Source organism: Leuresthes tenuis, unplaced genomic scaffold (genome assembly GCF_036924035.1).
Source record: "Leuresthes tenuis unplaced genomic scaffold, fLeuTen1.0.hap1 SCAF_1, whole genome shotgun sequence".
In the NCBI taxonomy this organism is placed as follows: domain Eukaryota; kingdom Metazoa; phylum Chordata; class Actinopteri; order Atheriniformes; family Atherinopsidae; genus Leuresthes; species Leuresthes tenuis.
In genome coordinates, this window is record NW_027325355.1 from 8,194,135 (window position 1) to 8,221,491 (window position 27,357).

The window sequence follows — 27,357 nt, forward strand, 5'->3', positions numbered from 1 at the left end:
TGTAACATCAATGTAGATTAAGCAATTCTGGGGTTCTGAGCTCCTCAAGAGTTCTTTACGACCCTCCCAGATAATAACTGGGATGCTGCTCCATGATTTAGTTTGAAGCTGACATGTCTTTGGAACATAAACCCTGCATGTTAGCTGTTTATTCATCCATTTAGTTCTTCCTGTCTGTCCCTAGTCTCTGGATTTCCTCTGTTGTGGCATTCCTGATGGGAATGAGAGATGCTCCATTAAAGACTTGCAGCAGAGCTGCTGATCACTTCCTGTGGTCAAAGATTTAAAGGAGGATCTTTAGAGGATTCTCACCTGGAGACTGATCTGGATCTCTTATCAGGGCTGTAAAAGGCTTTACCTCATTGGATGCTTCTCTTATAAAGAGACGAGTCTCCATGGACACAATATTCATGTTTTTTTCTGGGAGTCTGATCAATTGAAAGTATCCTGTTTTTTCAGTCATCATGTATTTCTGAGTTTGATGAAACGGGGAAGGAGACTTTTCCTGAACATGTCTGTTTTAATAATGTAGGAGCCATATGTTGTTTTGCTTATGATTATTTGGGTTTTTATTTGTTTGATTTGGTTGCCACGGTGATATGTGGGGTTTGGGTCACATGTGTGTCATAGGTAATAATAGGCGCTGAATCACCTGCACTAGAGAGGAGAGAGGCGAGCCAGGTAGCCGTAATTTTTGTTGACCACTTTTAGTTTAGTTATGTTGCTTTGATACAAGCGCAAAAGTTGTGCACTTTAATCAATCAAATGTTGCACATGTAATTGGAAGGCCACTTCTAATCTTTTGTTTATGATTAAGTATTCTGAAACTTACCTGGACCCACCGTGTATAACTGAGCATCAGCGTGTCATTCAAAACATACAGGACCTATTCTCATCCTCTCAAGCGGCTTTACACGAATAGGAAAGCCGCAACAAATAAAATAAGTGTTTTTCTGTCAGAGTCCATCAGAGACTCGGAGCTGATTACAGCTGTGTGTCCTGGAAGAGTCACTGGTCAAAGGAAGACATTATTGGTTTAAAATGAATTAGTTATAATGCTTCAGATCTTTGATGTTTTAATCCTTTATTCATATTTGTTAATAATTTGATCCACCAGGTCTGTAATTATATTTATGGTCTCAGTCTTTATTAAAACAGTGTTTTTACTGTGGTTGAATTTCAGGAAATTTGTGAGTTTTAATAGAACAAATGTTTTTCTCTCAGGCTCCATCAGAGATCCAAACATGAACCTGTGCCCAGCTGTGTGTCCTTTAAGAGCGACCGGTCAAAGAGTCTTCCTCTTGACTTCAAATCAGACCAACATCCATCCTTTAACAGGTTAGCTGAGTGTAAATGTTGTAACAGAGTCCATGTTGAAGGAGGAAAGAGTCCATATTGCTGTGGAAGTTCACTGTTCTTTGGTCTGTAGCAGTAAGCAATAATTAATGAATTTCTAAAGGGAAATGTTATTAATGATCGTACCTTCATAGATCAAGTGGGAGGGAACTATGAGAAACACCCAACACACAGAGGAACATAAATCTACATTTATGAGGAGCTAGAAACGTATATCAGTGTCATGGTATTACTGTGGAAGATCCATTTCAGAAGGGTAGTGTGTGATGAACATCAGAACACTGAAAGCAGGAATGAACTTAGAAAGAAGGAATAGGTGGGAGATCACCAGGAGGTTCACTTTAACATTATGTGGCCTGAATAGAAACTATGTAGAGATATATTTAACTTATAAATTAAAGAGCAAATGAAAGTCATCGCCTTCAGAGAAGATGTTTCCTCCTCTGATCTTGTGGTGTAACATCAGTGTAGAAAAAGCAATTCTGGGATTCTGAGCTCCTCAAAAGTTCTTTACAACCCTCCTATATAATAACTGGGATGCTGCTCCTTGATTTAGTTTAAAGCTGACATGTCTACAATTAAATTTTGTCTCCTGTATTTGGGAAATAATCATCAAATGATGTTGTGCAGTCATCGTCTGAAGCCTTCACACTGCGAGCTGCCCAGTACAACCAGTCTGATCCAAGCACACACTGGCTCTGGCTGCCTTGCTCCAGGGCACTTCAGCAGGGAGGGAAAGCTTTCTGAAGGGGTTGCTGAGAGCTGTTGGACCCAACCAAAGTGAGCTGAAAGCTCCAAGCAGCTGCAGACTGAGCTGTTGATTCTCAGTGGGATCAGCAGGACTAGTAAAGCTTTCCCACTACAGGGAGTCCTCTGATTCACTGTTCACATCCACACATCACTTCATGGAGCTTTACCTTGTGTTTGTCTCTGTGTGGACAGACAGAATGTGAGCTCATTCTTCATGATTCCTCCACAGAGTGGACCAGCAGAGCTCAGAGGTTCCCAGTGGTCAGTCTGCCCAGCAGCATCAAACACAGCTGGACTCCATATTTATGGTCTGTACATGTACAACAACTACTTTTCCATCTATTCTGTTCACAGTCATCTCCATGCTGCACTTTGTAGACCAGTGGATTGTCAGTGTGTCCAACATGGATCTGATGTTTGGCTCCATGATTTCAGTCTGATTGGCTCATTCATATAGTATTCTGTTCCAGCTGCTGGAGGACAACATGGTCACTTTTGTGAAGGAGGAGCTGAAAAAGATCCAGAAGGTTCTGAGTCCAGAGTACCCACAATGCTTAGAGAGTCAGAGGGAGAATGAGGATGAAGAGCAGAGGAGCAGCAGAGAGGCATTAGTGAAGATCACAGTTCACTTCCTGAGGAGAATGAAGCAGGGGGAGCTGGCTGACCGTCTGCAGAGCAGTAAGAGGATTTCTCTAAAGATTTAACCTGCTGGATAAATGACACATTTACTGATGTCTCAACACACAGAACGACACATGTTCAAATACTCATTCTTTACAGGGTCGAAATGTCATTTGTTGTCTTCATTCAGAACCTGCATTTTGTGGACGTAAACTTAAATCTGCTCTGAAGAAGAAGTTTCAGTGTGTGTTTGAGGGGATTTCTAAAGCAGGAAACCCAACCCTTCTGAATCAGATCTACACAGAGCTCTACATCACAGAGGGAGGGATTGGAGAGGTCAATGATGAACATGAGGTCAGACAGATTGAAACAGCATCCAGGAAAGCAGACAGAGCAGAAACAACCATCAGACAAGAAGACATCTTTAAACTCCCACCTGGAAGAGATGAACCAATCAGAACAGTGATGACAAAGGGAGTGGCTGGCATTGGGAAAACAGTCTTAACACAGAAGTTCACTCTGGACTGGGCTGAAGGCAAAGCCAACCAGGACATCCAGTTCATGTTTCCATTCACTTTCAGAGAGCTGAATGTGCTGAAAGAGAAAAAGTTCAGCTTGGTGGAACTTGTTCATCACTTCTTTACTGAAACCAAAGAAGCAGGAATCTGCAGCTTTGAAGAGTTCCAGGTTGTGTTCATCTTTGACGGTCTGGATGAGTGTCGACTTCCTCTGGACTTCCACAACAAGGAGCCCCTGACTGATGTTACAGAGTCCACCTCAGTGGATGTGCTGCTGACAAACCTCATCAGGGGGAAACTGCTTCCCTCTGCTCGCCTATGGATAACCACACGACCTGCAGCAGCCAATCAGATCCCTCTTGACTGTGTTGGCATGGTGACAGAGGTCAGAGGGTTCACTGACCCACAGAAGGAGGAGTACTTCAGGAAGAGATTCAGAGATAAGAAGCAGGCCAGCAGCATCATCTCCCACATCCAGACATCACGAAGCCTCCACATCATGTGCCACATCCCAGTCTTCTGCTGGATCACTGCTACAGTTCTGGAGGATGTGTTGAAAACCAGAGAGGTAGGAGAGCTGCCCAAGACCCTAACTGAGATGTACATCCACTTCCTGGTGGTTCAGGTCAAAGTGAAGAAGGTCAAGTATGATGGAGGAGCTGAGACAGATCCACACTGGAGTCCAGAGAGCAGGAAGATGATTAAGTCTCTGGGAAAAGTGGCTTTTGAGCAGCTGCAGAAAGGAAACCTGATCTTCTATGAATCAGACCTGACAGAATGTGGCATCGATATCTCAGCAGCCTCAGTGTACTCAGGAGTGTTCACACAGATCTTTAAAGAGGAGAGAGGGCTGTACCAGGAGAAGGTGTTCTGCTTCATCCATCTGAGTGTTCAGGAGTTTCTGGCTGCTCTTCATGTCCATCTGACCATCATCAACTCTGGAATCATTCTGATGGGAGAAGATGAACGATCCAAGAGGCCTTCATTTTTTAAGAGACCAAAACTAATAAAGCTCAATCAGAGAGCTGTGAACAAGGCCTTACAGAGTCCAAATGGACACCTGGACCTGTTCCTCCGCTTCCTCCTGGGTCTTTCACTGCAGACCAGTCAGAGTCTCCTACGAGGCCTGCTGACACAGACAGGAAGTAGCTCACAGACCAATCAGGAAACAGTCGATTACATCAAGAAGAAGATCAGTGAGAATCTGTCTGCAGAGAGAAGCATCAATCTGTTCCACTGTCTGAATGAACTGAATGATCGTTCTCTAGTGGAGGAGATCCAACAGTCCCTGAGTTCAGGAAGTCTCTCCACAGATAAACTGTCTCCTGCTCAGTGGTCAGCTCTGGACTTCATCTTACTGTCATCAGGAAAATATCTGGATGTGTTTGACCTGAAGAAATACTCTGCTTCAGAGGAGGCTCTTCTGAGGCTGCTGCCAGTGGTCAAAGCCTCCAACAAAGCTCTGTAAGTAGAAACATAGACATATTTATTTTTAAATACATCTTTTACTTATTAACTGGAGAAAAACAGCAGATTCAGCGTTAAACTCAGTTTCAAATTAACTTCAGTTTATTTATAAAGTGTCATTTCACAACAAAATATCATCTTACAAGTGATGTGAGATGATACTTTGTTGAAAATAGAAACTCAGCAGTTCCTCTGAGGAAGAACATGGTGACAGTTATTTATCAATTGAAGAATTAATTATTTTAATTGATTAATTAATGAATTTATTTATTTATTTGCTCCCATCTCATTAGTTAGTTATCTGGCTGAACTAACTCAAACAATCAATGTGAATTAGACAGATGTAAATTTAGTTTTACTGTCTGTTTTCTTGTGTTTGAACATGAGAAACTCTAAAAACTATGTTTAGCTTATTTTATTTTATTTAAATATTTCATATCCATGGACAAATAAACAGAATCAAACAGGGAAACATAACTCTTCCACTAATCAAATACGATTGTAGTTTGATTAATGGATTAAGTTATTTCCTTCCATCTAATTTCGTCCTCAGACTGAGTGGCTGTAACCTCTCAGAGAGAAGCTGTGGAGCTCTGTCCTCAGCTCTCAGCTCCCAGTCCTCCAGTCTGACAGAACTGGGCCTGAGTAACAACAACCTGCAGGATTCAGGAGTGAAGCAGCTTTCTGCTGGACTGAAGAGTCCAAACTGCAGACTGGAAACACTCAGGTAAGGATTCATGAACTTTTCAGCTGAGAACTGATATAATTTTGGCTTAAATGGATGAAAAAAACAGCTTCCAGGTACCTTGATCAATGAAACAGGTTAATCTGTTCTGCCTTTTGATTATCTGGCTTAAATAACTCTGATTATGAAGATAACGAAATATAACACACACAGTTTTAAGAAATGCCAAAGTGCTCTTTTACTTGAACTCCTTTCCATTCCTGTAGATCTGTCCTAAAACACAGATCCATCACATACCCAAAATAAACTACTTTACAGAAATATGAGCTGTTTTTTCCTCTAAATGTGAGCATCAAACCACCATAACACCAGGCCAGAGATACCTGCTGAGGAAGAGAAACACAAGTTAATGACAACAATGATGTCATATGAACATGGAGAGTAAAGAGAGCAGAGGGAGGAGAGGTGCATCATGGGAGCTCCCCCAGCAGTCTGGGCCTATAGCAGCATAACTATGGGATGTTTCAGGGTCACCTGAAACTTATACGTATATCAGCTTATAGTTAGGCCATCCCTAACTATAAGCTTTATCAGAAAGGAAAGTTTTAAGGCTAATCTTAAAGGTAGAGAGGGTGTCTGCTTCCTGAAGCCAAACTGGCAGCTGGTTCAACAGAGAGGGGCCTGATACCTGAAGGCTCTGCCTTCCATTCTACTTTTAGAAACTCTGGGAACCACAAGTAAACCTGCAGTCTGAGAACAAAGTGCTCTGTTGGGAAAATCTCCAACTATGAGATGTTTCTCACTCAGTCCACAGAGTTGCAGCGTCAGACAGACTTCAGTCAGTAACTGGATTCTGCTTCTCTGCATGTGAACAGTTCTCAACATTTCATAGATTGTGATGTCATTTGTTTCATATCGTCCTCAGAGGGACCAGTTACAGTAGTTGATGATTCTCTGACTTTTATTCAGTTCCATCATCAGGTCAACATTTGATGACATCCAGCTTCAGTTTCAGAGCAGTTCTCTCAGAGTTTTTGTGTTGTTTTGTGTGTCTGCAGTCTGTCAGGCTGTCTGATCACAGAGGAAGGCTGTGCTTCTCTGGCTGAAGCTGTGACCTCAAACCCCTCCCGTCTGAGAGAGCTGGACCTGAGCTACAACCATCCAGGAGACTCAGGAGTGAAGCTGCTGACGGCTGCACTGAAGGATCCACACAAACTCAGGTATGGAGAGGCCTGCTGCAGCCACACACAATGTCTGATAGAGGAGGAAGAGCTGGAAACATGTTCTCTGTCCTGCACTCAGCCCTGTGTTTTTGCTTCCTGCTGAGTGTTACATGAACAATCACACATGTAGGAGTGTCAGAAAAATTCTCTCAAAATTAGGCTCAGAGTCGTTGGATACGATTAACAAAAAACATTTATTTCTTGCAAGAAAGAGACAAGTCCGCACAACCTGTCAGGAAGCTGGCTCAGAGTTGTCTCCCTAACAAAATGGTGCTATTGCTATTTATATTGTTTATGTTTGCTGGCCACGCAATGTTATTGGAAAGGGACATTCAATGTTATGGGAAAAGGCATTACGAGCCATTTAATGTTTTGGGAAGACGAGTTCAGTCAAAACAATTTTGCTTGCTACATAGTATTATGAGAACCAAAAGACAGGATGAGGCCTCCCCCATCACATAAACTCTTATTCTTGCAGCTTTTCTCATAGTATAACTATATAATTGTTCTAACAAGGAGCCTTTTTCCTTTGCTCACAGCAGAAACACTGGTTGAACATAAACACTGGTTGGTCCTCTGACCCTGGATCAGATACAGATATGGGTCCAGGACATGTTAGCCTAGCTTAGCACAAGGATTTATAAAACCATGTTCACCGTACATCTGGAAATGTGTACATGTGGACCAGCTGGTACCCTTATAAAAACACAGAATCAGAACCAGATCCAGTCCTTGGTTCTCCACACAGCTCTCTGAAGCCATCCACAGCCGAGACAAAGCCTGGTCCAGCTCTGCTTCATTTCTCCTAACAGAACGGGCAGTTTGTCCGTGCTGGGCAGAAGGGAGAACTGTGGGTATATGAAGGGACATTCTTCAGATCCTTTTCAGGCAGCTGTTAGAATGAGTCACATTGTGTTAGAAAGTGTAGCTGTGTCTCCACAGTGTTGCTGTTGTACTGTGTACATCCTCTCTGCTCCGCACAGAAGAGTTCTGCCCTTCTGTGGTTCTGACCATCCTTCCAGATGAGAATCAAGTAGACCAAAGTTGAACTGGAGCTGTGTTTGGTTGTTCTTCATCCCATCTCTGGCTGGGAGGAAGAAAAGGAAAAAAAGGTGGGGGACAATCCAATAAACACTATCCAAGGAATTCCAGAGAAACAGGAAGAGAGGGACACTGGGGGAAGGAGAGGAAGAGGCTGGAGGCTTTTCAGTCTGTTTCAGATTCCTGAAAAGTGATCAGGCTGAAATAAATGAGTGATTCTGATCAATAAAACCACAACAGCTGGCAGATAATATACTTCCAATGACTATAGATTCTCCTCTGATCTTATTCTGAGCCTTTAATGTTCAGTGTGGAGGGTGGAATGAGGGGTTTCTAGTCTAACTTTTCTAGATGAATGTCTTCCCCTGGCTGGCTGTGCAGCATTCAGATGGACCAATGGGTCTGAAAAAGGATCTGGATGTTTGGCTGTCCTGAAACATACTGAGAGGAGGAGTCAGCAGAAACAATGTGACCATCAGGAGAGACCATGATGTCAGAAACTGAAGTGATTTCATTAGAATTCTTAAAGCTCGTGTTTGGATTCAGAAATGAGTGAAAAATCAAAGTGAAAATTCTTCCAAACTTCCATCCATCCATCATCTGCCGCTTATCCGGGGGTCGGGTCGCGGGGGCAGCAGCTTGAGCAGAGAAACCCAGACGTCTCTGTCCCCGGCCACTTCCTCCAGCTCTTCCGGGGGAACCCCGAGGCGTTCCCAGGCCAGCCGAGAGACATAGTCTCTCCAACGTGTCCTGGGTCTCCCCCGGGGTCTCCTCCCAGTGGGACGTGCCCGGAACACCTCCCCAGGGAGGCGTCCAGGGGGCATCCTAACCAGATGCCCGAGCCACCTCATCTGACTCCTCTCAATGCGGAGGAGCAGCGGTTCTACTCCGAGCCCCTCCCGGATGACTGAGCTTCTCACCCTATCTCTAAGGGAGAGCCCAGACACCCTGCGGAGGAAACCCATTTCGGCCGCTTGTATTCGCGATCTTGTTCTTTCGGTCACTACCCACAACTCGTGACCATAGGTGAGGATGGGAACGTAGATTGACCAGTAAGTAGAGAGCTTCGCCTTCTGGCTCAGCTCTCTCTTCACAACGACGGGTCGGTGCAGAGCCCGCAACACTGCAGACGCCGCACCGATCCGCCCGTCAATCTCCCGCTCCATTCGTCCCTCACTCGTGAACAAGACCCCGAGATACTTGAACTCCTCCACTTGGGGAAGGATCTCATTCCCGACCCGGAGAGAGCATTCCACCCTTTTCCGGCTGAGAACCATGGTCTCGGATTTGGAGGTGCTGATTCTCATCCCAGCCGCTTCACACTCGGCTGCAAATCGCTCCAGTGAGAGCTGAAGGTCACGGCCTGACGACGCTAACAGAACCACGATTCTGAGGTCGCCAAATCGGACACCCTCAACGCCCTGGCTCCGCCTAGAAATTCTGTCCATAAAAGTTAGGAACAGAATCGGTGACAAAGGGCAGCCCTGACGGAGTCCAACTCTCACTGGAAACGTATCCGACTTACTGCCGGCAATGCGGACCAAACTATGGCACCGGTCATACAGAGACCGAACGGCCCCTATCAAGGGGTCCGGCACTCCATATTCCCGGAGCACCCCCCACAGGACTCCACGAGGGACACGGTCGAACGCTTTCTCCAAGTCCACAAAACACATGTAGACTGGTTGGGCGAACTCCCATGCACCCTCCAGGATCCTGCCGAGGGTATAGAGCTGGTCCACTGTTCCACGGCCAGGACGAAAGCCACACTGCATCTCCTGAATCCGAGGCTCGATTATCCGATGGATCCTCCTCTCCAATACCCCCGAATAGACCTTACCAGGGAGGCTGAGGAGTGTGATACCCCTATAGTTGGAACACACCCTCCGGTCCCCCTTTTTAAAGAGGGGGACCACCACCCCAATCTGCCAGTCCAGAGGCACTGTCCCCGATGTCCATGCAATGCTGCAGAGGCGTGTCAGCCAAGACAGCCCTACAACATCCAGAGCCTTGAGAAACTCAGGACGGACCTCATCCACCCCCGGGGCCTTGCCACCGAGGAGCTTTTTGACCACCTCGGCAACCTCAGCCCCAGAAATGGGAGGCCCCGTCTCCGAGCTCTCCGACTCTGCCTCTTCCGAGCACGTGTTGGTAGGATTGAGGAGTTCCTCGAAGTACTCCCCCCACCGACTCACAACATCCCTAGTTGAGGTCAGCAAAGCCCCGTCCCCACTGTAAACAGTGTTGACTGTGAGCCGCTTCCCCCCCTGAGACGCCGGATGGTGGACCAGAATCTCTTTGAGGCCGTCCGGAAATCGTTCTCCATGGTCTCACCGAACTCCTCCCAGGCCCGAGTTTTTGCCTCAGCAACCGCCGAAGCCGCGGCCCGTCTGGCCTGTCGGTACCTATCAGCTGCTTCCAGGGTCCCACTGGCGAAAAAGGCCCGATAGGACTCCTTCTTCAGCTTGACGGCTTCCCTCACCACTGGTGTCCACCAGCAGGTTCGAGGGTTGCCGCCACGACAGGCACCGACCACCTTACGGCCACAACTCCGATCAGCTACCTCGGCAATGGAGTCACGGAACATGGCCCATTCGGACTCAATGTCCCCCACCTCCCCCGGGATATGGTTATAAGCTCTGCCGGAGGTGGGAGTTAAAGCTCCTTCTGACGGGGGATTCTGACAAACGCTCCCAGCAGACCCTCACAATACGTTTGGGCCTGCCAGGTCTGATCGGCATCCTCCCCCACCAGCGGAGCCAACTCACCACCAGGTGGTGATCAGTTGACAGCTCCGCCCCTCTCTTCACCCGAGTGTCCAGGACATACGGCCGCAAGTCCGATGATACAACCACAAAGTCGATCATCGAACTGCGGCCAAGGGTGTCCTGGTGCCAAGTGCACATATGGACACCCTTATGCTTGAACATGGTGTTCGTTATGGACAGTCCATGACTGGCACAGAAGTCCAACAACATAACACCACTCTGGTTCAGATCGGGGGGGGCGTTCCTCCCAATCACACCCCTCCAGGTCTCACTGTCATTGCCCACGTGAGCATTGAAGTCCCCCAGCAGAACGAGGGAGTCTCCGGTAGGAGCACTCTCCAGTGCCTCCCCCAGAGACTCCAAAAAGGGTGGGTACTCTGAACTGCTGTTTGGCGCATAGGCACAAACAACAGTCAGGACTCGTCCCCCCACCCGAAGGCGGAGGGAGGCTACCCTCTCGTTCACTGGGGTAAACCCCAATGTACTAGCACACAGCCGGGGGGCAATAAGTATGCCCACACCTGCTCTGCGCCTCTCACCACGGGCAACTCCAGAGTGGAAGAGAGTCCAACCCCTCTCAAGAGGACTGGTTCCAGAGCCCAAGCCGTGCGTCGAGGTGAGTCCGACTATATCTAGCCGGAACCGCACAGCCTCGCGCACCAGCTCCGGCTCCTTCCCCAACAGAGAGGTGACATTCCACGTCCCAAGAGCTAGCTTCAGTAGCCGAGGATCAGACCGCCAAGGCCTCCGCCTTTGACTGCTACCCAGCTCACATAGCACCCGACCCCCTTGGCCCCTCCCACGGGTGGTGAGCCCGTCGTCCAAACTTGAAGAGTTGAATTCAGAGACAGAAACTTAATCTCCTTAATCTGACTGCAGAAAACATTTGGTGCTCATAATAGCAGTTTGGAGAGCACAGCAGTGGCAGCATAGGAAAACTTTCAGCCAACATTTTGAGTTAAAGGTTGACCACAACAACCTGAATACATCCAAAACTTAGAGTACAGTTAGATTTAGGATTGTGGGTATCGAGAATGCCTAAACAAAAGCAGAAAAAGTCAATGCAGTCGGAGCTATTTGAGAGAGATGAAGTTAGCCAGGTGTCCCCGGCTAACGTTAGCAGCGTGATGGAGGACAATGATATGCAGTCGGACCACAGCAAGGAGCAGATGGAAGAAGCAGGCCTTGGCCTTATATTGAAAGAACTGAGGCAGTTTGGGAAGGACAACAGCTGAAAGTGATTCGAGAAGAATTCAACAAAACTAACGTGAGAATCGAAGAGGCTGAAAAAAGGTCGAAAGTGGGATACAATTGGCTGAAGAAGCAGTTACGGAGCTGCTGAAACTACAGATACACCTGGATGCAAAGCTGACAGATTTGGAGGCCGCTCCAGAAGGGAGCACATCAGAAAACACAAAGTTAAAGAGGGAGTGGAGGAGTCGTCCACATCGATGGTATGCTATGTGGAGCACTTGCTACATGAGGGTCTGGAGCTCCAGGACTCCTCTGAGCTGTGAGTGGAGAGAGCTCACCGCGCCTTGAAGGGCCCAGTATGGTTGCCGCTATGGCAAGCCATTTTAACATTTAATAGCCAGACTGGATATGTGTTGCAGATATCTGTAATTCAGTTTTGCCTAGTCAAACTACATTCTTGTTACGACAAATGACATCACTTTTGCCATTCATGTATATGAGGTTTGTCATTACTGTTATCTAAAATTCAGTTGTGGATATCCGCTACGTGAATTATGGATATCTGTAAGGGAATGACAACTACTCATAATTCCAGTTACAGATATCTTTAATTCACCTTAATTAAAAATATCTACATGTTCCTTTTAAGATACCTTAAATTAAGTTTTGACTAGACGAAATGACGTTGTCCGTAATTAGGACTGCTACCACAAAGCATTAGCCTTGATCAGACGGGTTTTGTTTGTCAGAGACAAATGTACCCCTCTTTTATCCCTCTCGCTCAGAGCAGTGTGTCTAAATTTCTCACATGTAGCTGTCCTACTACATGCCCGCTGGACCCCGTCCCTACTAATCTTCTCCAATCCATTACTCCTACTGTAACTGCAGCAGTCACGCATGTGATTAACGCTTTACTGACATCGGGGACATTTCCTACCACATTCAAGCAAGCTCAGGTTACACGGCTGCTCAAGAAACCTTCCCTCCCTCCAACTCATGTGGAGAATTATCGGCCGGTCATTGAATCATTGAAAGGGCGGTCTTTAAGCAGGTCACTGGTTGCCTCTCACATAACAACCTCCTTGACCGTAACCAATCTGGGTTTAAAAGTGGCTGTGACAGAAGCCTTAAAAGAAGCCGGAGCGACAGCTAAGTCCTCTGTACTTATCCTGCCCAACTTATCAGCTGTTTTGACACTGTCAGCCACAGTATCCTTTTGTCCATACTCTCTAGCATGGGCATCACAGGGAGAGCACACTCCTGGTTTGAATCATACCTCACTGGTTGGTCTTTCAAAGTATCCTGGCTTGGTCACACTTCTGCAGCGCACCACCTCGCCACAGGGGTCCCCCAAGGCTCAGTACTGGGACCTCTTCTCTCTGCCATATACACCAACTCACTGGGACAGATCATTCGATCACATGGCTTCTCATACCAATGTTATGCTGATGATACCCAGCTCTATCTGTCTTTCCCACCTGACGGCCACACAGTCTCAGCACGAATCTCAGACTGTCTCTCTGACATATCAACATGGATAAAAGCCCATCACCTCCAACTTAACCTCCCAAAAACTGAACTGCTTGTCTTCCCAGCCAAACCAACCATACACCACAGCATCTGCATCCAAACCGAATCCCTATCTCTTGCTCCATCAAAGGTTGCTAGAAACTTGGGTGTCATGATTAATGACCAACTAACCTTCAAAGATCACGTTACCTCAGTTGCTCGTTCATGCCGCTTTGCATTACTAAACATAAGAAAGATCAGACCATACCTAACCCAACATGCCACCCAACTCCTGGTGCAGGCCATGGTCATCTTCCGCCTTGACTACTGCAATGCTCTCCTAACTGGTCTCCCAGCCTCTACTATGAAACCTCTGCAGATGGTCCAGAACGCGGTGGCGCGTCTGGTCTTCGATCAGCCTAAAAGAACACACGTCACCCCTCTGTTTTCATTGAACTCTACTGGCTACACTTAGCCAGCCGCATCAAATTCAAGTCACTGATGTTAGCCTACAAAGTGCTTAATAGAACGGCTCCCATCTACTTGAATGCTCTTGCAAAGGCTTATGTCACAACTCGGTCCCTCCGATTGTCCCAGGATTGTCGTCTGGCAGTGCCTACACCACGCCTAAGACAATCCAAACTCTTTTCATTTGTCGTCCCACGATGGTGGAATGACCTACCGAGCACTACCAGAACAGGGACGTCTCTGTCTATCTTCAAGAAACTCTTGAAAACCCAGCTCTTCAGAGAGCATCTCCTATCCTAGCACTTACATTATACTTACCTACCCCCTCTATCTTTGCACTTTATCTTTCTGCACTTCCTTCTATGCCTGCACCCTATCTCTACTCTGTCACCTCTGACAGAGTCGGACTAGTGGGTTCCTTCTATGTAGTTTATTGTTAGCTTTTTATATAGCTTGTTATATCTTCATTTGTAAGTCGCTTTGGATAAAAGCGTCTGCTAAATACATAAACATAAACATAAACACAAACAAACCCAGGACAACATTAGACGGTCCTTGCATGTAATGAGCCACATAACAGAAAGTCATTTGGAAGCTGTATAAGTGGGGTTAGACGCAGAAAAAGCTTTGGATTGTGTCAATTGGTCTTTTTTGTGTCTTTGGTTTTCACAATACTTTCATCACAACAATAAAAGCTCTTTATAATAATCCAAGGACAAGAATTAAAATTAATGGACTGGTTTCAACCCCCTTTTCACTAGAACAAGGCAGGGCTGTCCAATTAGCCCCCTTCTATTTGTGATTTTTATTGAGTCCCTCAGTCAGTGGATCATTCAGAATAAAGACATTAAAGGAATATGTATGAAAGAAAAAAAATCTCCTTGCTTGCTGATGACACACTGGTACAGTTGTCAGAACAATCCCTTGGACAGTTGTTTTCACTTTTTGAATATGGATCCTTTTCTGGATATAAAATGAAAGTTTAACTCACCCAAATTCTGAGGTTTAACTACAGTCCCTCAGAAAATGTGAAGAAAAGGTATCATTTGAGGTTGGAGGCTGAGTCCATGAGCTATCTAGGTTCAACAGATTTGTTGAAACTGTTCTCACTGAACTTTCTCATTCGGATCTCGCATTGAATCAGTTAAAATGGTTATTCTGCTGACATTATTGTATCTCTTCCAATCCCTTCCACTAGATATATCTGCGCAACAGTTTCAGGAGTGAGATAGAATCATCTCGAGGTACATTTGGCAGGGGCGAAGACCAAGAATTAGACTATTTTCAAAACCTAAAAAGAGAATTTGGTTTGAATAATGACGATTTCTATAGATTTCTACAGGTTGGTCACAGCACTGATGAAATATGGAAGGAGATCACACAAGAGCACTGGGATAAGTTTTTATTGAAAGTCTTTAGGGAAGCATATGCTTCGGGCTCAAACCAAAAAAACATCTTTCGACTTTATAAAAGTCTACAACAAATGAAAGGCAGCTCATTGTATGTAAAGCAGAAATGGGAGAGGGAAGGAAACCTGCTAAATGAAGGTGCTAAATCAGAACAGACACTCTACCAATTCATCTGTATGTTGGAGACAGCGTGGATGTCTCGAGGCAAATCATTCTCACAGATTTTGGTCTTGTTCAATATTGTCCCCCTGCAGGTTTACTTACCAAACTGCAGGTTTACTTGTAGTTTCTAAAAGTAGAATGGGAGGCAGAGCCTTCAGTTATCAGGCCCCTCTCTTGTGGAATAAGCTGCCAGTAAATGTCCGGGAAGCAGACACCCTTTCCACTTTTAAGATTAGGCTTAAAACTTTCCTTTTTGATAAAGCTTATAGTTAGGGATGGCTCAGGTAATCCTGAAACACCTCTTGTAAAGGTTTGGTAGGATCATAAAGGGGCACCCCAGCATTCCTGTTGTTAGAGATTTTAGTTCTTATTTAGTTTTTATTTCTTATAATATAGTGGAAGGACCTTTTCATCTTTGTACTATTTGTATAATCTCAGATATACGACTGTGGGATTCAGCTGTAACATTTAGATGAATAGATGAGAATGGTGAAATGTCAGGATGATGAACATGTGAATCATGAAAAATAATAATAAAAAAACATGTGGTGCTTTCAAACTTCAGAATGAGCTCACACAGATTTCCTTCCATCCATCGTTCTTCTCTTTCTTCACTTTCTTTTCTTTCCTCATTTTTCTGACCTCTGACCCCCCTCCTCCTTTCAGGGTGGAGCCTGCTGGAGAACGATGGTTGACACCAGGTCTGAGGAAGTGTAAGTGTGTTCTTCATCTGATTCATGACATCCAACCATCTTCACACTGTCACATCACTCATTGATCAAAGTGAACAGATGATAGATCAGTAACTGCAGCTGGATTGTGTTTGTTCTCTCCATCAGATTCCTGTCAACTCACAATCGACACAAACACAGTGAACAGAAAACTGAAACTGTCTGAAAACAACAGGAAGGTGACATGGGTGGAGGAGGTTCAGTCATATCCTGATCATCCAGACAGATTTGATGGCTGTCCTCAGCTGCTGTGTAGAAATGTTCTGACTGGTCGCTGTTACTGGGAGGTCGAGTGGAGAGGAGGAGTTTATATATCAGTGAGTTACAGAGGAATCAGCAGGAGAGGAGACGGAGACTGTGTGTTTGGAAGGAATGATCAGTCCTGGAGTCTGAGTTGCTCTGATGGAAGTTACTCTGTCTGGTACAATAACAGAAGAACACACATATCTTCCTCCTCCTCCTCCTCCTCCTCCTCCTCCTCCTCCTCTGTCTCTCACAGAGCAGCAGTGTATGTGGACCGTCCTGCTGGCACTCTGTCCTTCTACAGAATCTCCTCTGACACACTGATCCACCTCCACACCTTCAACACCACATTCACTGAAGAACCTCTGCTGCCTGGATTTGGGTTCTGGTCCAGGCCACCTGGTTCCTCAGTCTCTCTGAGTTGAGTATAAAGAGTTTCCTCCTGTCAGAGAATCACTGTTGAACAGATAGTTCAGTCTGTACATGTCTGTCTCTTTCACTCAGAAACACCTTTTCAGATTCATGGATTCAGTCAGTTTCTGTTTGAAACTCTTCTGAATGATTCCTTGGAAACTTCTTCCTCTTCCAGTCCTTTAAAGATGGAAGCTGCCATTCTTCCAGGATGTTGTTTTTCTGTGTGTTTCCAGTCAAAGCTTCACACTGAATATCAGTATGTTGTGTTTCTCTGCAGCTCACTTCAACTGAGACCATTCAGTTCATGTCAGCTGCAGTTAGTTTGCTGCACATGTGACAAACTGTGATATCAGAGAGGAATCACTGAGCTGCAATCAGCCAAGATGAATTTCCAACCTGCTGACAGATCTTCACTGATTCTGCTCCAATGAGCAGAAGTTTGGTGAGCAGCCAGGGTTCATCCTGATGTTTCTCCACATTCACTTCCTGTTTGATGATGAAAGGAAAACTGGACTGGAACTAGTTTCTGATGGCAGAAAGTTGCTAAATGTTGTTGTTAAATGCTCACAAAGAGTACTGAAATTCCTTTATACACAATATTTGGACTTTAACTTTAATTCTAACATTTTATCACCACAATAATAATTGATGTAAAATGAAGTCAAACATGTTGATATTTGAGGTGAAAACCTTCAGAATTTTATGCTTTTTTTTTTTTCTCTTTCGATATTATCGATGTTATTATTCTTTTATGTTGTACTGGAGAATCATCTAAATCATGGACTGAAACTTTTGAAAGATGATGGCGCAATGGGTGGAGGGTCTCACACGTTTTGGAATAGATCAGAAAAACTAAATATATCAGAGGACTGTAACCAGGCAGCTTCTGAGCGGCTGATTACAGAAACGCAGAAACAGAATATGGTACAAAACTATTTGTTTTATTGATCTAGAAAATGTGCACAGAGCCAAGAACAGCATGGAGGCATCGTGGGACATGATCATCCTCCACCATCAGCAGGCCTTAACGGACTAACTGACCACTGACGGTGCCGAACCACATCCTGACAGAGGAGGTGTCTCTGTTTTACAAAATAGTTTCAATACAAAATATTCTGAGTATTTCCTGTACGCATTCATTCTTACAAACATTTGATTATAAAGAGTTAAATTTACAAAACCACACCATCAACCTTAAAGCCGTTTCCTGAACAGCTAAAACCCAGAAGCAGCTCGCTCACACATTCCCATCCCACATTATCCCAAACACACTGCAGAGGACACAAGTAACAGGGGAGTAAACCAGCTGTGAACACAACTGTTTTACACCGTGCACCCCTACATCTGCTGTACTTCCACTGTAGATGCTGCACAGAGAACAGCTTTACTCTGCCTCACCAAACCATGGCTAACGGGCCGCCAACATATCAGCACTTTTCTCCTTTAATCAGTCAAACAGACAGCTGGGTGAAGACAGAACTGCATGCAGATCAGATCAGTAAAATGTTCCATAGAAATCTGATAACCGGGACATCTTTGTGCAGATGTTCACTTTTCTGTGCACATCTACGTATACTTTCATAGTGTAAAGTGCTGTGGGATTAATTACATTTTACACATCGTTACTGACTTAGTTTTGCTCTATTCATTGTGTTAGTTAGCACATGGCTTGATGATGTCATTTCCTGTTGGTCGTGTCACTCGCAGTTTATTTTCTGATGCCACGTTGAATTGTTTTTTTTAAAAGTGTTGCACATGTGTGGAGGGACACAACTTGCTGTGAATGAAATATTTTTATCGTCAGAACAAGAATTATGTATCAAAAGCAAAATAAGTGTCAAAAACTGACTTTAACTGGTACATGTACATGTATGTTCCTCATTGAGAAGCTGGTGTGATCTTTTTATGTCTTTTTAGGGGCTGTATTTTCAATATTCTGCTCCCACCTGTCTCAGCTGGAAAATGTCCAGCAATTCAACAAATCCCATTCTGCGCTCAGATCTGTGCAGTTTGAGAGCAGAAGCTTGTTAATGAGGCGATTCCTTCAGAACAAATCACATATTGTTTTAATCTCAACACTCACACCTGATATATTTGTGAATATATTAATATTTCCATCACATTTGTTCAGTTTTTCTACGTGTTCTAATCCACATTTCTTACTGGTAAAATCTGGATTCAGACATCAAAGTTCAGGATCAGGTACGACATCATTTTCTGGTTGGGTGAGGTCCCCATCTTCTAAGTTCTTCACCCTCTGGTCCTGAATGTCCGTTTCTGTAGAGTCATCATATTTTTATCTGACAGATACAGATGTGCAGTTTGTAAGCTCAGCAGTTCACCTCCATCTTAAGGTGAAGGGACACTCTTTTCAGGACAGTGATGTCCACATTCTGGACAAAGAAAACCGATGGTTTGGACTGAGGTGTGTCAGTGTGACCGTACAGACCTGCCAAGTGTGAATAGTCTTTAAGCTGCTGATCATGTTTATGTTTATGCATTTTAGCAGACGCTTTTATCCAAAGCGACTTACAGGTAGGCATGTAGGGTAAGGGGGTCTTGCCTAAGGACCCCTACTGGAGTCATGCAAGGGGATTTGAACTCAGGTCTCCCACATGGAAGGTGGCAATCATATCACTACACTATCCAGTCCTCAGATCAGCTGTCAGTCACCAACTAGTTAAAGGTGAAGATATCTTTCAGATGAGAAGGGAAATATTCAGAAAGTCCAGTTGCTCATTATTACAGTTATAAGAACTAAAGTATTCAATCGTTCAAAAACACTCCCAAACTGACATGATGCTATTTATATTTTCACCGCCAGAGGGCGACAAATTCCCATCAATAAAGACTCCACTTCCTTCACAGTTAAAGGAGATTTTATTGACATTAAAGACTGAACATGTTTCAACAATCGATAATTACCTGAGGTCGGGTCGCCTAGGCAACAGGTCCAGGAGTGAAGACTCCAAAGAGTCTCCTTTGAATTTCTCATGTCTGTGCATTATTAACTGCTCACTGCTATTAAATATTAAACATGAAGCCATTTTAAAAGATACAGCACAGTACAAAAATACAACAGATTGCTGTATGTGTGTATTGAACATCATGTGTGATTACAATGAAAACCTGTTCATCTGCACCTGTATTTGATCCGTTACAGCTTTAACGTTTCACAGAAATATTCCTTCTCTGTTCATGATGTCACATGTGTCTGCGTGCTGTCTGTGTTCCTGAGAAGAGAAACAGCTTTAACACTCTGCTATATACTATATCCAAGTAGTGTTTATAAAAGAAGTAAACTAATATTAAGGAACAACTTGTGCTTGTAAATGTATGATCTCGGTCATTCTGGGGACTAAACTGGGGTCCATCATTTAATCTATTAAAATATTTCTTCAAGCCACCTTCTGTGTATGAGCAGCAAACTTTAAAGACACAGCAAGTGAATCTATAATGTCTTTGAATTGATTGTTTCTCAACCTCTTTTTAGTTGATGAAAGTAGACTTTAAATATAATATGAGACTTTATGCAGTAACTCCAGTACAGACATGTTGACTGATCTGTTTGAGGGAAGTTACTTAATATCACTAAACTTCCTGAATTCCTATGACTGATCTTTTCCTATCAGGAAAAGATCAGTTTTCTTGGTATTATTTTGATAGAATACTTTTTATAAATGTTTTAACTTCTCAGAATTCAGACAGATGAAGTCATTGTGAGCTGAGCACTGCTGGAAACTGTTAGAACAGATTGACTTAGATGAGATGCCATGATTTGTGTGTGCTCTCATTCACAGTCTTTGGAGAAAAATGGGAAGGTTGTTGAGATAATTTCCAACTTCATATGAAGTTCAATGGGACAGCAGCTTCCTCTTTGGTTTTTGTAGAGAAGCAAAAGAGCTTACAGCATCTATTGTTCCCAGGCAGTCTCCCATCTAAGTGACCAGGCTCAATCCTGGTTAGCTTCTGAGCTCAGATGAGGTCAGGCGTGTTCAGGGCAGTACGGCCATAAGTGAGGGAAGTGAGATGCAGAAACAACATATATTATTAAATTAAGCTTCCTCGGTCTCTCTGTGTGACGCTGAACACAAAACTACACACAGGGAACAGAAGAGGTTGACAGACACTAAGTTATCTGAAAGCCTAATTTTCAGCTGAAGAGAACGAACACGAGAGAAGAACATGTGCAGGATCAACATCAGCCTCTCAAATAAACTCTGATTTAAAATAGAGGAAACATGGTTCCAGCACCTATATAATCCATATTTGTCACAGTGACTGTCGCTTACAGCCACACCTCCCTGAACACACCTGATCTTGGAAGCCAAGCAGGGTCCAGCCTGGTCCTCTGGGCAGTCAGAACCACCCAGAGCTGAACCCGCTCAACACTGTGGAGATGACAGTGGACTTTCGAAGGAAACCCCTCACTCTTCCCTTCTCACCATCCTCAACAATACAGAGAATTGAGAAGGTGAGAGAATAAAATTTGTGTTTGTTTTCCAGAAGAATTCAGACAGATGAAGTCTGTGAGCTGAGCAGTGCTGGAAGCTGTTAGAACAGACTGACTTAAATGAGGTGCCACGAATACAGCAGCTGGTATTCCCAGGCGGTCTCTACGGTGGCCCTGAAGTGTCAAAGAATACAAAAGCAACACAACAAACCACAACTCAATTGGGCAGTTTTCAGGTTTTAATGGATAAAGAGAGGGAAATTAGGAAAAGTTTGAGAAGGAAGTGAGACACTGATGCTGGATGTTTATTAACTGTGCTGTTATCACTGTTTTATCAGTGAGATGAGTATTAGTTTCTCAACTTTACACAGCAAATTACCATCATGTGTAAGCTAAGAGTCCTTTCCCCTTTGTATTTTACCAGATGATGTTTTGTCCATTTTGTGGAATAAATCTTCAGCCTGTCCTGTCACACTGTGGCTCATGCTGCAGAAATCTTCAAGAGGAAGGTATATTTTGATCATCTTCTTAAAGATTATGGATTTCTTCATTGTACTGTGAATTATTATTGAGAATACCTCAAAACAAATAAACTCAAAACATGCAGCTTATGTTAAATGCAACAGATGAAGAATAATACATTCAGAAAAACAGAGAGGCACCCTCAACATAAAATGTCAAATTCCACTACTTAGGGTGGCATTTTTCAAGGTTTCCAACTCTACTGCGTTTTAGCTACTGGGATGAACACTAAATGTATGAGAATCTAAGTGAATCATTAACAATATTCAGTTTCTTACTTTGTTAATCCATAATCATTTAAAACCTGACACGAAAGAGTGTAAATGCAGTGGATTTACTTTTTTCTCATGTGGTGTTTTCATATATTCATCCATCAGGTCCTGAAGCAGCTGTGGTGGATGAACTTATCCACAAGTATTTAACTGAGGATCCTGCCTCTGAAATCATGCTGGACTTACTGGCAACCAAGCACAACATTTCAGTGAGTGTCAGCACTTTCAAAAGACTACAAAATGCAGACCTGACCGAGAGGACGAACTACGCTCCAGTTGCTGCTGTGCAGGCAGCTTTTTCTGAGGAACCTCAGGGATCAGGCAGCTTTTAGGTTACAGAGCGATGTGGCAGCCTCTGAAACAAAAGTACTCTTTTACAGTCAGAAGATGTGATGTGATGAACAGAAGAAGAGAACCTGACACATCTGGAATAGAGTATTGTTCAGTGTGGCATGTTGGTGGGAACGACAAACTGAAACCTTTTGGGATTGCCTGAAGTGGCCGTATCGATGGCTTCTCAACAAAAATGATGTGGCTCACATGTGGAAAGTCCAACAATGATCCTGGTGTCGGTGCTCAAAATGACATTTAGTGTGTTGCTGAGCTTTGAGTTTTTCCAATGCGCCGCCGCACAGACTGTGGCAGAAAATGGACTGATGGCAGCACTTCATCGTTCCTTAAGATCAGCGCACAGAGATGCATTTGCAGGAGCCAGAAGTCACATGTATGGCACTTCAGCATCTGAGCAGTGAACTGAAAGCTGGAGGTCCTGCTTTGGCAAACAAAGGTTTTTATCTCGTATTTATTCTTCACTGATTATCTACTTCACATCACACTTTTGGATTTACTGTAGATGACTGTGCTGATGAAGACAATGCTCGCTTTTACTTGGTGTTTTTTTTATGTTGAATCAATTCAGTTCCTGCTTAAGATTTTAAATGTCTTCTACATAATAAACTACCTAAAACACAACAGGCAGCAATTCAGCTGTATTTTACAGGAGGAAGGTGATATATTTCCTCAGAATAAAATGTGTGTTTGCATACTCACACACAGTTTTGGACGGATCTGTTTGGTGACTTGAGGGAGAAGTATCTGTTCAAAAGCAGCTACGAACACACAAGGCTGCTGCGATACAGCCGTCTGGGAGCACGACAGAAAGAACTGGACGAACACAAGCACCACTGGAACGCTCACGTTATCCGTGCTGTTCGGCAGTCTAACTGAACATCTGGATGAGCAGAGGTGATGTATCATTTGTCTCACAGGTGAACACTGCAAACCATGTTAAAGCAAAAACAACAGGATGACCTTTTATTACATCTACATGAAGCATTCACAGGAAAATCATGGTTACATGAGTTTAACCTGAGGTTGGACTGAGGCTGTAAAAGCTCAGAAAACAGTATATGTACCAGAGAGCTTTTTTTAAATTATATATATATAAAAAGAAAATAGTTTCTTCCTTGAAGCTGTCACTTTAAAATCAGTCATTACGTCTGAGAATTTACACTCATGCTTCAGTCAGCATCACTTTAGTTCTAATATTTATTTGATGGTGTATTTGAGCTTTTATCATGTCGTCTTGTGGTGTCTCTGCATACGAGTCTTGTTGACTAAATCTGGCCAATCACTGGCAGGGAACGCCAACAACATTTAAACTTTGAGAGAAAACAAAGTAAATCTGGTTGTTTTTCTGTATATTCTTCCCAGATTCAATGGGATGAACTGTGGATTCTCAGCATCTTCACAGACCCTGAGCAGCACCACCAGTTACTGTTGGGGACGATGACCTGCATCCCTTTGAAGAACCACAGAGACAAAGTGGTCTGACACCATCTCTTCAGTGGCAGTCTGCTGTAGAGAACTACATCACTCTGAACAACATGGCTGAACTTTATCTTCATGTCACATTTAGACAAATAAACTGGGATGGCAAAACCTTTTATTCTTATGCATTACCCTCCGGCACAGAGGAACACCGGCACCTTGTAGATTTTAAAAAGAGAAGACAGAACAGAGGTTTAAACAGGAGTTTAAAGCTGAGTGTTTAACATCTCCAACCTGAACAAAACCTTTTTCTTTTGGGACATTTCAGGTGTTCATAGTTCAGTGTGTTTAAAAGCATCCAAAGAGGGAATTCTTCATTCCAAAGTTCATGTTGGCTTTAAAGCTGTTGCAGTTATCAGAGACAGGCGGCTTTAATGTGTTGGCACATGTATTTGCCATGGGGTAGTTTGAACTGGTGAGGAGCTGAAGGGACGCTCCAGGATCCGTGCCAGCAGGAGGTTTGCCTGCTACACCTGTGGCAAGCATGAAGATCTCCTCCAGGGTCACTGAAGTGTCTCCTTCTAAAAGTAGAAAGCATTTGGACTAATTTACTGAAAATGTCAATCTAAAACAAGACTTGGGATGATATTTTATGTTGATAAAGATTAAACTGACTAACCTTCGCAGTCAGAAGGCAGTCTGCCCACAAACTTCTTGTTTTCCTCTTGTTACTTCAGGCAGGACTAAGCTGGGGTTGGAATAAGTTTTCCGTGTCTGTGGCAGATAACTTTTCACTTGAGTGACAGAACAGGGGTCAGGACTGTAGGATACTGCTGCAGTGCTGTGAGAAACTGCAAGCTGCCAAGTCCATCTTTGAAGCTATAATGCAATAATACAGAGGATTTTAACTAACAGGCAGTCACATGTTTTACCCGTAACTCTTTCTGGGCAAGAGTAATAAAATAAACTACCTTTCAACTGCTGTGTGGTTCCTATCAGTTAAATACCACTGAAGGTAATCATTGATAACTGAATGCTTTTCCTCCATTGACCCAACACGTTTAAAACACCCTGCAGTCTGCAGCATGGTGCTGCTGTGTACGATCAGGTCCTGCAGGCTCTCCAATGACCAAGCATTCTCAATCTAAAAATGGGACCTCTGGAATTCTAAATAGAAATGGTATCAGAAAGCTGTCATGACACAAAGTTTGAAGTGGACCAAATTGCTGGCTTTCCCAACCTTTCACCTTTGCCAAAGTGGAACATTTTCAGTGGTGTTTTATTCTTTTGGAAGTGTGATTGCCTCTGCTTCTCTTTCAAACTCCCAGAGTTGTGTAATGACTCCACTGCACATCTTACTGTGCTTCCTGATTCACAATGTAATCAGATTTCATTAAGAGAGTCAGTGGATCAATGATAATCTTGTTGTTCAGAGATCATGTATTCAGATGAATGTGTAGTTATACTGTGAAGTCCAATTTAAAATGTCTTTTAAACACTGCCTTCAGTTGTCTTATCAGGACTCAATAATCTGATGTCCTTGCCACATGAACTGATTCAAGGCTGAATCCACAAGAAGGACAAAACATTATCCTATGGAATAAAACAAATAAAGTATTATTAAGCAGTTGGCCAGAACAGTTAACCTTTAAAAGAGATGTGTATTTAATGGGTTAAAGCTGTTAAACATGATCTAGCATCAGTGTTTCACTTACTTCTCACATATCTCCCAATTCTATATGTGCTGGAACCACATGTTTCCTCTATTTTACCACAGAATTGCCTAGAGAGGCTGATGTTGATCCCTACCATGTTTCCATGGAGCATGGAGGTGCTGGGGTGACGTATGCACGTCCAACCTCACCTGCACACGTGACCAATCATGTCACTGATAGACCCCTATTTTGGGGATATTCGTTTGACGTTTGCAGATTTCCATTTATGGAAGGTTCTGTGAGTTCTTTTTTTCCATATATGATAAAAACCGGGGCAACAGTGACGGTGTCTACTGGTCATGTGATCAAATTTCGAACGCAGAAATCATATAAATAGGGCCAGTAGGACCACTGAAAGTTTAATCCTACACGTTCCCTCGAGGAGCCGTGAAGGGTCGCCTCTCTATCAGACTCCTTCCAGGGTCTCTGCAGTGGGCTTTGCCCCTCCTGCAGTGATACAGGTGGTAGTTATGGAGTCTGATAGACTGTCCTGGCCTGGAGCGTGCTGGGTGGGACATCGGCCGGCTCTTCGGTCCAGGACCGACGCCGAAGCCTCCCTGGGCGGCTTCCGTCGGTCCTGGATCGAGGCGGCTGGCCGGTGTCTCGCTCCTCTCCTCTGGGTGAAGTGGCCGGTAGGATGCCCTGACAGATGGGGAAGACATTAAGCCACCACCTGGAGTCCAGAGCTTACAGCTTTGGGACTCCATCTTTTTTTAATCTTACAACAGCCCCGAGGCTCGGGGTGCATTAACTTTGAGCAGGTGTTCCTCCTGGGCTCCACAAAAATCTCTACAGTACAGCAACTTATATCACTGATGTGATGTCCAATGTTCATACAAGCAGACACACCTGTGCTTTTGTGGGCATCTGTAGCGCCCCTTTGAATGCCTTTGAACTCATCTGTTAACCAACTGACTTTGTGTCAAGTGAGACCGACAGTGCTTCAAAATTCTTTAAGAACATATCAACACTTTCCTTTAACACCTTTTTATCAATTCATACTTTGATTTAGGCAATAACATCACCTGGTCAGAGTCACAAAACAATGGTAGAATAGTCTAAAACGCATGTTTAGATAACGCAACACTCCCCACACGGACGGCATTTTGTTGGTTGCCATGGTTACACGTAAACAAACAAGTTCACTTCAAACATTGTCCCTTTCCGGTTGGTTTTAGAAAAGAGCTTCACTTGGTTAAATGATTAGTAATACAAAAAAATACAAGCGTGGTTAAGGATAAAACAAGAATAAATAGTTATGTCATGGCCAGCATTTTTCTTTCGCGTGCAGTTATTCTAACAACAACTAGATGTCGCACATTTTTTAACCTCAGTATGAGCTGCATCTGTGTCTCTGCCTGTCATGAACACCCCATGGACACGTTATGTGAAGAGGCAAAGTATCTTCAAAGCGACACTTGGTTATATTAATCCAGTCGTACCAATATCTTTCACTTTTATCCCCCTTTCTTTGATTTAAAATGACTAACCTTAATAATAAAGTGTAACAGACAGTATTGTATTGTATTGTATTGTATTCTCATGTCAAATGTCCTGCTAGAGTTGTCGTATTGTAGGCAGTAAGTACAGAGGATTCTGGGAGTAGAAGTAATAAAACGGGGGCGACGGGTTCTGAAAGTTAAACTCTGTATTTAATATCCATTAATATTTTTATTTTAAAGTGTTGAATGAACCCAGCAAGCTCGGTTACATTGGTGACAGAGGTGATGTTTTTATATGTTTAGACTTTTGCCGGTCCATGGAAGTTAGCTTGCTCTGTGAGTTAGCGCGAGGCTAAGTTCAATTCAATTCAATTCAATTTTATTTATATAGCGCCAGATTACAACAATTGTCATCTCAAGGCACTTAAGTAATATAGTCCAATTCAAGCCAATTGGAATTCAATTCATTGTAATCATAATCCAATTTATTCATATAGAGCCAATTCAAAAAATTAATATCCTAGCTAAGGAAACCAACAGATTGCACCGAAATGTGTCTTCAGTCCAATCTCCCGTCCTGAGCGTGCCTGTGGCGACTGTGGAAAGGAACGACTCCCTTTTAAC

At 43.8% G+C, this 27,357-nt stretch overlaps 2 protein-coding genes across 2 annotated transcripts in view; both read left to right on the plus strand.

Annotated features, from left to right (window-relative positions):
* LOC140294994 (protein NLRC3-like) overlaps window positions 1-17,097 on the plus strand; it is a 334,914-nt gene extending 317,817 nt beyond the window's left edge. The window contains exons 3-10 of the mRNA XM_072379628.1: window positions 1,225-1,338; window positions 2,336-2,414; window positions 2,577-2,784; window positions 2,918-4,709; window positions 5,266-5,439; window positions 6,456-6,617; window positions 15,838-15,884; window positions 16,011-17,097. Coding sequence (XP_072235729.1) covers window positions 1,225-1,338; window positions 2,336-2,414; window positions 2,577-2,784; window positions 2,918-4,709; window positions 5,266-5,439; window positions 6,456-6,617; window positions 15,838-15,884; window positions 16,011-16,570 — 3,136 coding nt within the window. The 3' untranslated portion in view covers window positions 16,571-17,097. The remainder of the gene's footprint in view (window positions 1-1,224; window positions 1,339-2,335; window positions 2,415-2,576; window positions 2,785-2,917; window positions 4,710-5,265; window positions 5,440-6,455; window positions 6,618-15,837; window positions 15,885-16,010) is intronic.
* LOC140291931 (uncharacterized) overlaps window positions 1-27,357 on the plus strand; it is an 82,119-nt gene that overhangs the window by 10,180 nt on the left and 44,582 nt on the right. The window lies entirely within an intron of this gene.